The sequence below is a fragment of the Alligator mississippiensis genome, chromosome 1, assembly GCF_030867095.1.
Source record: "Alligator mississippiensis isolate rAllMis1 chromosome 1, rAllMis1, whole genome shotgun sequence".
Lineage (NCBI taxonomy): Eukaryota > Metazoa > Chordata > Crocodylia > Alligatoridae > Alligator > Alligator mississippiensis.
The window spans coordinates 91,059,417-91,074,110 of NC_081824.1; the positions used below are offsets into that span (position 1 = coordinate 91,059,417).

Sequence of the window (14,694 nt, forward strand, 5' to 3'; positions counted from 1 at the left end):
AAGCTATTGACTACTACCCTCTGAGCCCAATGCTCCAACCAGTTTTCTATCCACCTTAGGGTCCATTCATCCAGTCTGTACTTCCTTAGCTTGTCAGCGAGAATGTTGTGGGAGACCATATCAAAAGCCTAGCTAAAATCAAGGTAAAATCAAGACATCCACCAGTCTCCCCACACCCACACAGCCAGTCATCTTATTAGAGAAGGCAATCAGGTAGGGGTGTGTGAAATGGGCCCTATTCAATTTGGATTCAGATTCAGCTCAAATCAGGGCTGAATCATTGATTCAGATCAGTCCCTGATTCGATCAGGCCGAATCCGAATCTTCGATGCCAATTCGGAGAATCAGCAGTTCAGACATAGAACCAGCTTAAAATCTTTTTTCTACATACCTCATGGAACCAGGCATTACTCGTGAATGCTGCGATGCTGAGACAAATGGAGTGTCCCACGGGAGTGCAGTGGGGCCCCCCACGTGCTCGGCAGCAAACCCGGAAATATTTCCAGTCCACTTCCGGATCCTCTGGGGAGCCTGCAGGCACCCCCCCCCCCACACCCTCCTCGGCTCGGTGATTGGCTGTGGGGGGGACCCCGGGTGCCCCCCCCAGACCCAGAAAGCACCAGTCACCAAGCCTGGGGGACACAGGGCCCGCCCCCCCCCACACACACACACACACACACACACACACTCCCCAACAGACGTGGAAGTGGACCAGAAGTGCTTGGAAAGAAGCACTTCTGGTCCACTTCCGGGTCTGCTGCCGAGCATGCTGGGGAGCCACCCACGCTCCTGTGGGATGCTCCATCCGCCCCAGTATCACAGCATTCATGAGCCACCTGCTACCTTGAGGTATGTAGAAAAAACATTGAAAGCTGTGTCTATGTCTGAACATCTGAATCTTTCCAAATCAATTCGGAGGGTTCAGATTTGATTCGGAGAGATTAAAGGGTCTCCTGATTCAATTCAGATTCGGCCACCAAATCAGGCCAAATCTCCACTGAATCAAACCTGCGACTGAAGCTTTGTACAGCCCTACAATCAGGTTGGTCAGGCATGACTTGTCCTTGGTGAATCCATGTCAACTGTTCCTAAAAACCTTCTTCTCCTCCAAGTGCTTAGAAATGGATTCCTTGAGGATCTGCTCCATGATTTTTCCAGGGACTGAGCTGAGGCTGACTGATCTGTAGTTTCCTGGATCCGCCTTTTTCCCTTTCTTCAATACGGGGACTTTTCCAGTAATCTGAGAATCTTCTAATCGCCATGAGTTTTCAGAGATGATGGCCAGTGGCTCTGCAATCACATCAGCCAACCCCCTCAGCACCCTGGGTGCATCCCATCCAGCCCCACGGACTTGTACACATTCAGCTTTTCTAAATAGTCCCTAACCTGTTCTTTTGCCAGTGTTGGCTGCTCACCTCCTCCGCAAACTGTGCTGCCCGGTGCAGTAGTCTGGAAGCTGACCTTACCTGTGAAAACCAAGGTGAAAAAGGCACCAAGCACTTCAGCCTTTTCTGCCTCCTCTATCACAAAGTTGCCTCCCCCATTCAGTAAGGGACCCACACTTTCCCTGATCCTCCTCTTGCCATGGACATACTTGTAGAAACTTATAGATCTCAACCCAACTCTATTTTTTGTGCTAAGAGAACCAGATTTCCAAGGATGTCACTGCAGTTACATGTGTACATGCAATGGATTTACATGCATGTACTCATAGCTACATGCAAATGTAGAGGATGAAGTAGTTTGAAAAACTATAATGCTCAAAGTAACAGATCTATTCCTAACTGAAAAACAAAAAACTTTTCTGCCATGAGATACAGCTGAGGCAAAACTTCAGTCATAACTAGATGCATTAGAGGCGATAAGTAACAATAATTTAATTCATTTCTACCAAGTTCCAGTACAGAGCTTTAAAAGGTACCGATGAAAAGAATGCAATTCCTGTTGCAAACAGCATATATCAGTATGTTCACACATGAGTCTCATGCAAGATAGTCAAAGAATCTTGCTGAGGGTCAACAGTTCATTAAGAATGCTCCGAATGAAGCGGATCCCTGTAACAGGGAGCCAAAATGCTCTTGTTACTTCAAGAGAGAAACAACAGCAGATACAGCTCAGGCACCTGAACAGGGACCGGCTGCAAGAAGGAAGGTAACAAGGAAACACTGCTGCCTAGGCAGCGAGCTTCTCATTTAGGTTAAAGGGCACACCTGCAGCCAGCCAAGGGAAGCCTCATGACTGGAAGGCAGCAGGGGTTAGGGAGCATATAAGCCTGGACAGGCAGTCTGGCCCTGAAGACTGCAAAGGAAAGAGTTCCTGCAGAAGAGTGCCTAGCTGACTGCTGAAGTGCCCTGGGAATTCAAGTAAGGTGCTGGAGGCAAGCAGAAGATTATGACCCAGGGCAGGGGGTTAAGTTTGATTATATAACTGGTGGGCTAAGGGTTTTAGTTACAGCAACTGTTTGTTTTCATTTTGGAATTTATACCAGCAGATTAAATTGGGACTATCAGGGGTGGAGGAGGTCCCAGTAGCACCCAAGCAGGGCAGAGATAGGACTGGGGGCAGGGGGTGCAGCACGTAAGCAGGGCAGAGATGGGGCTGAGGGAAGGGGGCCCAGCACCCAAGCAGGGCAGAGATGGGGCCAGGGGGAAGCGCCTGAGCAGGCCAGAGATACTGAGGCCAAGGGCCCTGAGCCAAAGCAGGTGTGACAAGGGCTAGAAGGCCCAGAAAAAGGGAAGGGGCAGAAACCAGGAAAGCCAAGGTCCCAACAAGGAAAATGAAAGGATAGCACCATCTGTGAGGCATGGACATGGCTGCAGCGGAGGATGAAGGCTACAAAAATTTGCCCTTGAAGCACTTAATGTGCTAGAGCAGAGCTTGTTAGTGGACAAGGGCTCGCTCTGGGACCCCTGGGCAGCCTCCCTTTTCCAAGTTAAATAATTACACCAGGGCATGGCAGGCAAGAAGGGGAGGGGAGGTACTCAGAGAGCCAGGGTGAAGCAGATGCTGCGTGGCTAGCAGGGGGCATCATGGCCATCCCTAGGGCCCAGTGCTTGCTACAATCCAACTTTGAATGTATTTTGGTGACGTGTTCTGTGGAGTGTTTGAAACATGACCCTGTAACTTAAAAGAACTTTGTCTGCCATCTGGACTGAGAAATAGCAAACTGAACTAAGATAAGAAAGCAGATTTCCTTAAGAAGCTGAGAAACCAAGTCATGAAAAAGTACAGTTAAAATTACATTACCCAATTCTGCAAGCCTTGGAGAAATAGATCAAAATTCACATATAAACTCAAACTGCTATGTTCTTCAGGGACAAAATTCTTAACAGATTAGAAGTCGGAGGCAAAGCCATTCTGGTATTTTGTTCGTACTGTGAAATTATTTGCTACAAGAAAAAGGGTGGCCAAAAACCTCTATGCCATTTCTTGCTCATTAAAGTAAAAGAAAAGAAAAAATTGCCAAATTTTGCCATTCCCAAAATAAGAGAAAAGACAGAAAGAAAGGAACAAGTAGAATAAATTGTATCCGCTCCAAAAAAGAGCAACAAGAGAGAAAAATTAAATCTACAAAGACCACATTATTTTGTAATAAAATTTTATACTGCCATATCCCGCAAATAGGCATATGGAAATCCTGATCGACTCACTAATTCATGCTGTTCATAATGGCAAGCATGGCTAAGTAAGCCCATCTTGAATATGGGTAAAGAAAAACAGCTTTTAAGACAATGAGAACCAGAAGTTGGGACAGACATCTTGGAAGGATAACCTTAAGAACTGCCTAGCTTGATGATAAATTCTAAGGCTTAACTTTATGTTGCTTTATGCTTATTTTAAATGCCAATCAAAGAAACAATTTAAGAAGAAAGATGAGTTTGGGCACTCAAGTGTGTTATGGGCTGGAGCAGCATAATGACTATGCCCATTCAGGTATGGATTCACATGCATATTTTCAAAGCTTTCAGATACATCAGTAAATTGGTGCAGAATTGAGTATCTATGATAGCCAGATAACTATTCAGTCAATATCAAAAACCTCTTGTTGTAACAAGTTCTAAAAAAAAATAAAATAAAATAAAAAATAAAATAAAAAATGAAAGAAGTAAAATTATTTGTTTTGTGACTTGATCTTCAAACTTAGCCTTGTTAAATAACTGGAACTAAAGATTAACTACAGATAACATAGGAGAGAGTAGTGAAATCACAGCAGTAAGCGAGTACCAAAACGCACCATATTTACTCATATCCAAGATGTGGTTTCTTCCCCATTCAGCATGGGGGGGAAAAAAGCCCTTCATCTTTGGATTCAAATACAAGGTGGGGGGAGGGGAAACCGAGGGCTGCTGCAGCTCCGATTCTTGCCCCAAGCCTGCATCAGGGTCAGTCAGAGCCGCAGCAGACACCTGCTCCCTCTAACCTCCGCCCCCCTACTCAGGATTAGTTTGGCTCCAGCTCCATTCCTTCCCAGAGCATGGAACTCTGTTCCTTGCCTGGACAAACAGCAGTGGCACCCCTGAGATGCTGCTGAGTGGCTGGGCCACATTTCTGTGCGCTCCATGACCCAGGAGTGAACCGAGTCAGAGCTCAGCCATGCCAGAGGCTGTGGGGTGGTAAATAGTGGTGCAGAAGCTGCCAGGAGCAGGCAAGCTGCAGGGCAAAGAAATGGGGGCAAAGGCAGAGAGCCACCTGATCCCCTTCTACCCACTTGTCCCTCTGCTTTCCCAACTGTAGAAGTGGGGGGAACAATTTTAAGATGACCCTTCAATAATTAGATTCTATACCTGCAAATTATAACAAACTTGGACATTTTTCCATCAGCATGGCTGGAAATATATAGAATCTAATTTCGGGGGGGGGGGGGGGGGGAGAGCATCTTAAATTCGGGTAAATACTGACAAGTAGCATACTGTTGGCAATATAAATGTTAGCAAAACATGTTACTTTAGTACTATATGACTATATAGGTTACCCAATTGAATAAAACAGCTCTTGTTCCAGTTATTCCTTACAACAATTTCCTACCTAGTTAGGGCAAGTTTTAGGCCGCTTACAGATATTGGGAAGAGGGGGGAAACAGGCACTTTAAGCTCAGGGCACCCCAGCACCAAGCAGTGTATGCCCAGAAGAGGCATCGCATTAGTTGGACCCAGCTGACCCAACATCTATATAGATCAGGTGCTTCCGTGTGACTTTTTGGCATTTGTATCTAATAGCTGATTCAAACAATAAAAGCACCAAAAAGTCCCACGGAAGCACCTGATCCATTCAGATGCTGCAGAGCAGGGTCAAAATTAAGGTGCTACCTCTTCCAGTAAATCACTGGTTTTTTTCCATGTCTGTCAGCACCCTTAGATAACTACTTAATATATATATGGTACATGAAACACCTCTCACCTGCCAGTAACAAACTGTAACAACAGCACTCTCTCCTCCTGAGATAGTTCTTCTACCACATCCCAAAACCACTAAAAAAAAAAAAAAACCAAAGAAAGTTAGTTTACATTTCCCAATAATCTTTTTGAAACCAAAAAAGTGAATACAAAAATGGCATATTTGCTTATCTGTAGTTTAAACTATGGAAGTTACTACCTCTGGCACATTACCTGTGGGGGCACATTTCTCACAAGAAAACCACTCTCTCTCCAATCTCTCAGTTCTGATCCTCAAAGGAAACTTACAAAACACTTCCCAGAGATGAGCATATGAACTCCACTTCATCAACCTCCTGGATACTAAAAATCATGGACTAAATATAGACACTGGATTTATGACACATCATAACCTGCCTGACATCTGACTCCCCAGGTAGCTCTCTACTTGCATCCCCCTTCTCTCTCTCCCCCCCACTTGTCTCTCACCCATTGACTCCTCAATCTACATGTTCACTGACTACCTGTCTCGTATGCATACCAGCCCAGCCGCTGGCCTCTTTACTTTTCATTCCATCCAGGAAGAGCACACACCAACTGCTGAAACTTCCTTAGCCTGACGAAGGGCTTTTGAACCCAAAAGCTTGCTTAATAACTATTCTCCAAATATCTGGGTTGGTCTAATAAAAGATATCAGATTCACCCAAGGAACCTTGTCTACCTCTGGCACAAAATCCACAGACAGCTTTCCTACGCTCCATGCCTACATGAAATAATTTACAGCAAAACTTTGGTTAACCTAAGTTTTTACCAAAGGATGGCAAAAAAAAAAAACACTCTGAGGGATTAAAATGCAATATTTTACATCCATTCAGAAGAGACTTTACCTGAATAACTTGGTCTCCTCTTTCATAACCACTTGTGTATTCTGTATTTTTTAGCCAATCATTCACATCTATTTCTGGCATACCAGAGAGCAAAAGTTCCTTCAGGAGAAAAAAAAAGAAAAAAAAACCTTGATTAGTCTTCCAAACTGTTAATTTTAAAAGTTTATTTACCTTGATTAAAAAATAATCCTGTATAAAGCCAAAATACCTTTTCTGTTCAGTTTCAACCTGCTTCAATATTGTATTCTTAATAACAAAAAAAAGATTAAATCTTACAATAAGTCTCCCATATTTAAAAAAGGAGAGTTCACAAAAGTATGCTTACGTCCAACTGTGAGTTATCAAAAGTAAAAATAATAATGATCAAGTATACTGTGAAACAAACAACACTGAATTTTAACTGAATATAACAACTCTTCAAATTGTAAAGCGTCTCAGCTATGAAACTTACAGTTTCTTTGCCAAGGACGACAGGCATGGCCTCCCCTTTTAAAATACAAAAAACTAAAAAGCCATTTTAGGCTAAAACTCTGTTTTTTACTCCCTTGTGGACTTCTGAGTAAATATATTAAGAGCAAAGTTAAGATTTTTAAACTAAAAAATATCCTACTGCAGTCTACCACCTTTCATACTGCACACATTTATCAAAAGAGACCTGAAGGGGCTGCCTATAAGTTCATCACAGGGCACAGAAGGGAATTGGTGAGGTTTTATTCACCAAGGTGCCCCCAGGGGTTACAAGAAATAATAGCCGCAAGCTAGCAGAGAGCAGATTTAGACTAGACACTAGGAGGAACTTCTTCACAGTTAGAGTGGCCAAGGTCTGGAACGAGCTCCCAAGGGAGGTGGTGCTCTCCCCTACCCTGGGGGTCTTCAAGAGGAGGTTAGATAAGTATCTAGCTGGGGTCATCTGAACCCAGCACTCTTTCCTGCCTATGCAGGGGGTCAGACTCGATGATCTATTGAGGTCCCTTTCGACCCTAGCATCTATGTATCTATAAACAGGTTTTGGGGAAAAGGAGTTTCTCTCCAATGGTAAGCTTATGGGTTCACACTAAAAGGCTCAGGGTGGCATTTCTCTTCATCTTAGAGCAGAGGTTTTCAACCTTTTTTAACAAGTGTACCCCTTCTGTCTCAAAGTTTCATCTCATGTACCCCTTTATATTTTTTTCTTGTTTTTAAGGGGAGGTGGGCAGCTTGAGGCTCCACATAGCTGGGGTAGGGAGTGGGATGGAGCCACCAGCAGCTCGTCTGGGGGGACATGGAGGTGGCTGCTGACGCTACGCATACCCCGGGAAGGCATGGTGGGCATGTGCCCTTGGATCTGCGCACAGGGCTATCTGCATGCAGATCAATCCCCCCCGCACACAACTCAGTCCTGTGCCCCACCCTGGCTAGGCAGTCCCTGCCCCGGCCCCAGCCCCACTCCCTCCCCCACAACAGACTTACCAGCCAGACCTGGCTGCTCTCCATGGGGCCAGGCAACGCTCCTGGCCACCCATGAGCTGCATTGCAGCTGCACACACACGTAGCAATTAAAATCGGCCATATCAGTTCTGCGTAGCCCCTACAACCCTTTTAAGTACCCCTAAGGGTCCACATACCCCCAGCTGACAACCATTGGGTTAGAGGAAATTGTTACTGACCAGTTTTTCCTTCCTGCTATATCTCTCATTCATTGTTTTAGGATTCTTGAGATTTTTTATTTGTATTTTTTTTAAATAAGATATAGTAGATCCTCCCCGACAAAATATTTAACTCTGATAGATAGAACTTTCAACCTTATTTTGGGAATTAGCTGAGCACTTAGAATAGAAAACTGAGAATGATATTACTTATATAAAAGTAATGATGTTACTTTTATATAAGTACCAGGTATTAATGAGGTCAAAAAAGACGTGTTCTTAAAACCTTAAAAATATTTTCTGTGCTTTTATTATTTTACAGATCTTTGAAACAGGAAGAGTTCTCCAAAGTACTTCTGGATACTTAAAACAAAACTACACGAGTGGAAGACACCAACCCTTTAAGCTTTCCCTAATATTTGTTCTAAAAGGGAAATAACCTTGTATCTCCACAATAAAGCTGGCTACAAATTTGGTAGGTAAAAACTTTAAGCACTGAAGTGAGCAGCTGAAATGACAATTTTTCCTTTTAAAAAATAAAGCATTTCTTGTTTGTTGAGGTGATTTAATATATTTAAGGTTAGTTATCACACAAGCTATTTACTGATAACTTCAAAGTATAGCAGATGTACAGCATTTCTTAGTGCTTTTCTGCATCCTATCATAAAAGAAATCAATGAAAATATTGTACTAGTCCAATCCACTTTGTATCATCTACATCAGTCACTGGCCTGATACCACAGTCTAAGACTTCTGATGCTTTCTTTCGACATATCATGTTTAAAGAGCCTACCAAGACATCAACTGAATTTCCTGATGTGATAATTATAATATAGGCGCTTTTGTCATGCTAATATATGCAATATATTATAAATGCATTAGTCTAAGTACTGGTCAAGTACTTTGAGATTTATTTCAATTCTAAATGCACTTTATTTGAAGAAGCTGATTAATTTTAAATACAAAATGGAAACACTACATTAAATTTTAAATGTTGAGACGTACCATCTAGTACAGTGGTCTCCAACCTTTTTAAGTAGGAGATCACCTTTGGCATTTAAAAGCAACCTAAGATCTACTATGCGCTGCTGCCCCCCCCACCCCCTGCCCAGCAGGTAAATCGGGGGGGGGGGGGGGGAAGTGGGGTAGGGGGGCAGGCGGGAAGGCAGATTAAGACAAAGGGAGAAAAAAAATATTTGCAGGTGCGCCTCCCCAGCAGGTAAGTCCCACCCAGCCAGGGCCATACTCAATTTACCCTGCTCCTGCCTCTACGACACTGTCCCTCACCACAGGGGCCATGATCAGCCCTGCCCCTTCCCCCATGAACTGACTTGCTGGGCTGGGCTGCGCACGTGCATGCACACTTGCATGCACACTGGCACTCAGCCCCCCCACCCCAACCTCAGATTGACCGCAAGAGGCTCCAAGATCTACTGGTGGATCAAGATCCACTGGTTGGTGACCACTGATCGAGTGGTTGCACCACAAACCCCTACTCAGGAAGTCATAATCTGAGTTTGAAGTTTAAAGCTCTGTTTTGTTCCTTGTCTAAAAGGAAGCTAATATAATATGGAGAACAGGCTGGCTTTGGAAAGGAAGAACAGAAGGTAAAGTTACCTTAATATTGCACTGATAGGCCTTGTTGACAATTCCTGAATGGCAGATCAGGTTCTAGATTTACATTTATCCCCTTAATCAGGGTATAATAGCAGATTGTGTGGGGGAAAGGATGAATTTAGTGAAGATCAAAAAAGCACTGGCTGGCAGTCAGGGGGTTAACACAAAAGCTACCATGTGCATGGACCCTCTCACTGCCCCCTGGTTGCTCTCACCTGTGGCTATGACAGGAAGCTTTTTAACCGCCTGGCTACCGGCTATGCTGACACTTTCCCACGTTACAGCAGCATCTCCTGAGGAGCATGAGGGGACCTGGACTTAAGAGTGAACAAGGGACACAAGCCACTAACAGCCCTACTGGCAAGACTGGCCCTAGCCCCCCACTACTGCTGATTCAAGCTACCAATGACAAGGGACAACCATGGATTTGGCAGCAGCATAGGACACCTGGAGATCAAGCCCTGGTTATACAACACTACTCACACTACTGGATAGGAACCACAGAGTGGACATATGACTATTCTGTTTGACAGAAGAGATTAAATTATAAGTTTACATATTTCTTGCAGGACAATCTCAAAGAGCAAGAAAAGAAACAACAGATACAGGGTTACTTCTGAGCTCTTTATCTGATGGCACTACCCTTTTGTGCAGAAATGTACTTTGAAGAAAAAGTGCAAAAGGCACATTCCTATGCTACACTTCACCAGTAAAACATTTTTTTAAAGTTAATACATTTTATATCTGCATACATCAAACTGTTTCAGTCAGTGTTTCTCAAACTTTTTATAGACCCCTAGCACCCCTGGGAAAATGCCAGCTCTTAGTTTTCACTCTTTGTTTGACTAACAATAGAACAGTTCTTCTATTGCAAAGAACTTAAATCCCAACTAGGGATTCACATTTGAAATCTCTGGGTTTATCCAATGAATCACGTTTGCACACCTAATAGAGATAACATTGTGTGGCACCCTGCAGCACCCTCAAAAGGAACTCAAGTGCCCCCAGTGCTGTGACACCAAGACTGAGAATCACTGACTTAAACGTGTATACAGAAGTGGAGTCTGAAGTTCAGACCTGCTAGTAAAAGTAAACGGGTAGGGACATTTTATAGAGCTTCTACTCTTTGTTTTCTGGTTTTATGATAAGGTGTTCTATTAAGCTACTCTGCTCCAGAGAGGGGTTTTGTTGAGTCAGATTTCCCATTTTCACAATTTTTTGAGATAAACAGGATGATATGGATCTATCTTTTACTTTCAATAACACAGACAGCATCTATACTGTCTCATTGCCATTCCTGGGAATGCCACCAAGAAGCACGTCCTGCACACTTGCATCTGCCAAAATCTCATAAATGAAGCAATATAGCTGCCTTAAAGCAGCACTATACCATGCACTCAAGTACTATGCTTCAGCTGTCTCAGACATACTAACTGGCCTATGCTCTGCGACAATAAGGAAGCTACCATGTCTTATTTCTAGGATTGAAACCTGGAAGGAGAGCAAGTGGGCTTTGCAACATTACTAGGCACACTAAAAAGGCAACGTATACATCCCTATGTTCTTATTTGCCTATGTCTTTTTGAAGTTGGGGACTTTTAAAAATCCTACTCAAGTACCCATATCTCAGGAAGACAGAAAAACCATGAAAAACCCAGGGGAAAAGAGGCGAAGCACAGTTGCTCTCTCTCACTTCCAGGTTCAAACCCAGTGCTGTTTTGCATTTTATCCAGCAACTTCAGTGAAAAAGGATAGGTAGCCATGGAAGCAGAGAGCAGAACTCCAGAAGGGCTCCCTTCTCACAGGGACTTCAGAACCAGGCTCTCTCCTGCTTGCTGCCCTTCTTGCCCCATGAATTTTGGACCCTTGGCTGCCAGTGGGCCATCTTCAAAGAAGAACGGAAGGAACCTTCAGCCAAACCAAAAAGTGTAGCACTGCCCTGGCACCTGGAAAATGTGAAAATCCCATCATGCTGATGAAACTAAAGCAGGGGTGGGCAAAATACGGCCCACAGGCCAGATCCAGTCCGTGAGGCCATTCTATTTTGGCCCATGGGGAACCTAAAAAAATGTAGAAAATTAATATTTCTCTGCCCTTGGTTCCTGTCAAAACTGACAGGCACCAAGGGCAGTAGGACCCAGGGGAAGCCCAGCAGACTCCAACAACAGCAGGCCTGCCCAGCCCTGCCCCCTAGCTGGGGTTTCTGGGCTGTGAGCACCATGGCTGCCCTGGCACAGGAAGCTCAGGTAGGTGGGGGGCAGGGGGGACCCCAGGCAAAGAAAGACCACAGTGGGGGGGGAAGTGGACCCTCCCCACCCCATGCCCTGTGCCCCACACTGCAGCTGCTTGCAGCCTGCATGGGGCTGCCTGTGCCCACTCTGGACAGCCCCACGCAGGCTGCGAGTGCCTGCAGTGCAGGGCACAGGCTGTGGGGCGGGGGAGGGGCCACTTCCCCCTCCCCCCCCTCAGCTTTTCCCTAGGCTCCTTCCCTGCATGAAGAAAAGCGGCCCCTCGCCCACCCCATGGCTGGTGCTCCCTGCTGCAGGTGCTCACAGCCCACATAGGGCTGTCCAGAGCAGGCACAGGCAGTCCCAGGCAGGCATGGGCAGGGAGGGGCTGCTTTCCCCACCCCACTGCGCTCAGCACCACCTTGTAACCTGGCCCCACTGCCAGGCTGGCAGTGGGGCAGGTTACAAGCTGGTGCTGAGTGTGGGGAAAAGTGGCCCCTCGCCCACCCCATGGCCAGAGCCCCGTGCTGCAGCCACCTGCAGCCTGCCTGGGCCTGCTCCAAACAGCCCCACACAGGCTGCGAGCAGCTGCAGCAGGGAGCACTGGCCATGGGGCAGGCAAGGGGCCACTTTTCCCCATGCTCAGCAGCAGCTTCTCCCCTGCTGGTGAGCAGGGGGTCGGGGCTGAGAGCTGCCCCCTGCCTGTATGGCAGGGCACTGAGTGTGAGCAGGCAGGGAGCCAGCAGGAACACGGATGTCCCGGGGCCAGCGCCAGTGGGGCCCAGAGCAGGGCGGCAGGAGTGTGGGGTCCCAGTTGGCAGGGGCTCTATGGAGCCGGGCCAGCTCCCCCCTCCCTGCTGGTGCAGCCCAGCCTGGCTCCACAGACCCTTGCCAGCCTGTGCCCTGCTCTGGGCCCCACCGGTGCTGGCCCTGGGACATTGGTCCCAAGACATTGGAACATTGACACCTGTCAAGGGGTGGGGCACCTGTCACGGGGTGGGACTACCCGTGCGGCCCTCAACAGCCTGCCAACACTGGGTAAGCGGCCCTGCACCCAAAATAGTTGCCTGCCCCTGGACTAAAGCCTGGAAAAGTCCCATCATGCTGATGAGATTAAAACTCATTTCCCACTTCTTGGGCAAGTGCTCTAACTGGCAGGCAGTGGACTCCTGCTCCCACTGCCCATCTGCAGTTCAAAAGGCACAGACTTAAGCAGTTAAGCCCAGGCAGAGCAGAGTATTTCAGTGTGGATTCCACATCAAAAGAAACATCTAATTAACGGATGCAGGACTGTCACCTGTCTGGTAGGGAGTAGGATTGTGTTAATATCATATTGAAAGTGGAAGAGGGAAGCAGAAGAAGAGAAAATTGGTACTCCTTTCCCTTACAAGCTGCACCAAAGATGAATCTAGGGTTCGGTGTGTCATGACCCAAAGGTCTGATTTTTTTTTGTGTGTGCTTCGGCACTAAGAATTATCCCCATGGGTATACAGCTTCGTTGCAAGGAGGAGTTCTGCTGCGCAGAGAACCCGCGCGCAGGGAAGTGTTCCCGCCACTTTGCAGCGATCTTTGCAGGGTGCATTTCCTTTGCAGCACAGAAATGCACGGTGCAAAGGTTTCCCGCTCGTCGTATGCAAATTCGTGCCCCGCAATTGGCTAGTTCTAAATTATTCACACATGGCGGCTAGTGATTGGCCTGCTAGCCGTATAAGAGGCTTGAGCAGTTTCCGCCCAAGCCGAAGAGGACTCCGCATCCATCTCGTGGGGACTCTGGGTGTGCGCGGCTGGGTAATAGAAACCCTGTGTGTCGCTCAGAGGGGTTTGGCGGCCTGATCCACCGCCCACCTCTTCCCGTCTTCGAACGGTCCCTACTATAAGACGTAACAACGAGTTTAATGCGCGCTTGTCCTGGACATCCGGAGTTTGTCTGCGTGGAGCCTAGCAACCTCCACGTGTGTTCGTGTTTTTTCTTGTAACTGCAACTCAAGCAAGTTCTCAGCCTACACCACGACCATCTCGGTGTAAGTAAAATAATCTTAAAATCAACCGTTACGTGTCTGTGCCTAATTCTAGCTCGGCGCCCGCCCTCTCCGACCCAGCCTGCCTGGGCTGCTGGCCACAGCCCGTGTGCAGAGCGACGAAAGCGACCCGGGGTCAGACCCGGCGCACACAGGGTGGACAGTGCAACTGCTTCAGCTGCTTCCCCCTTCAGCTGAGAAGCTGAATACCACACATCCAGTGAGCTCTATGAACTTACCAACTCATCAGCATGAATGCTACCAGAACCTGTATTGACGCAGCTCTGAAATCCAAGGGGATTTCACTGCCACCTTTTCCGCTCCTGCCGAGTTGTGCCATGGCCAAGGGCAGGGGTGGTGTGCAGTATTAGCATTCAGCGAGGACATTATTGCACTACCAAGGGAATGGAGGGTACCCACATCCCTCCCACACATCTTTCCTTGGATCCACCCATGATTCTAGTTATCCACAAAGTGACATTTCTCTATTCAGTTCATAGATAGACCTATGTGCCTGAGCGCACACACCTGAATTTAACACAAGATGTACTATATCTGGGGCTAGATCTAAAAAAATAAAACCGAAGTCATGGATACCAGATGTTTATCTTCCACAGAACTGAGCCTTTACTTCTGTATCTTACATTAGTGATCTACAACTGTAGCAGAAAGCCCCTTTTCCTCTTGCCTGCATTTGCTCTCCTCTCTTTGGATATGTTTCTCTTTTTCTACCTTTTCTTCCTTCCTCTCTCTTTCACTTTAAGATAAGGAATTGTGTTTTAAAATTTGTATGTGTGCATTTTGCATCTCCCCTTGTATTTTGGTATTTTTATCTATTTGTGTGCCATGGCATTTGTAGCTTATATTTTATACTCCTCACCTTTCAACTTTCAACTAAATGTGTTTTAGTAAGTTATACATTGTAACAATGTTAACAAGGGCAGGAA

At 46.2% G+C, this 14,694-nt stretch overlaps 1 protein-coding gene across 4 annotated transcripts in view; it reads right to left on the reverse strand.

Annotated features, from left to right (window-relative positions):
- Nucleotides 1-14,694, reverse strand: part of HACE1 (HECT domain and ankyrin repeat containing E3 ubiquitin protein ligase 1) — an 82,708-nt gene that overhangs the window by 5,412 nt on the left and 62,602 nt on the right. For all 4 annotated transcript variants that reach the window (XM_019499907.2, XM_014608495.3, XM_014608494.3 and 1 more), the window contains 2 exons: nt 6,260-6,358; nt 5,398-5,468 (listed from right to left, as the gene is read on the reverse strand). In XM_019499907.2, coding sequence (XP_019355452.1) covers nt 5,398-5,468; nt 6,260-6,358 — 170 coding nt within the window. The remainder of the gene's footprint in view (nt 1-5,397; nt 5,469-6,259; nt 6,359-14,694) is intronic.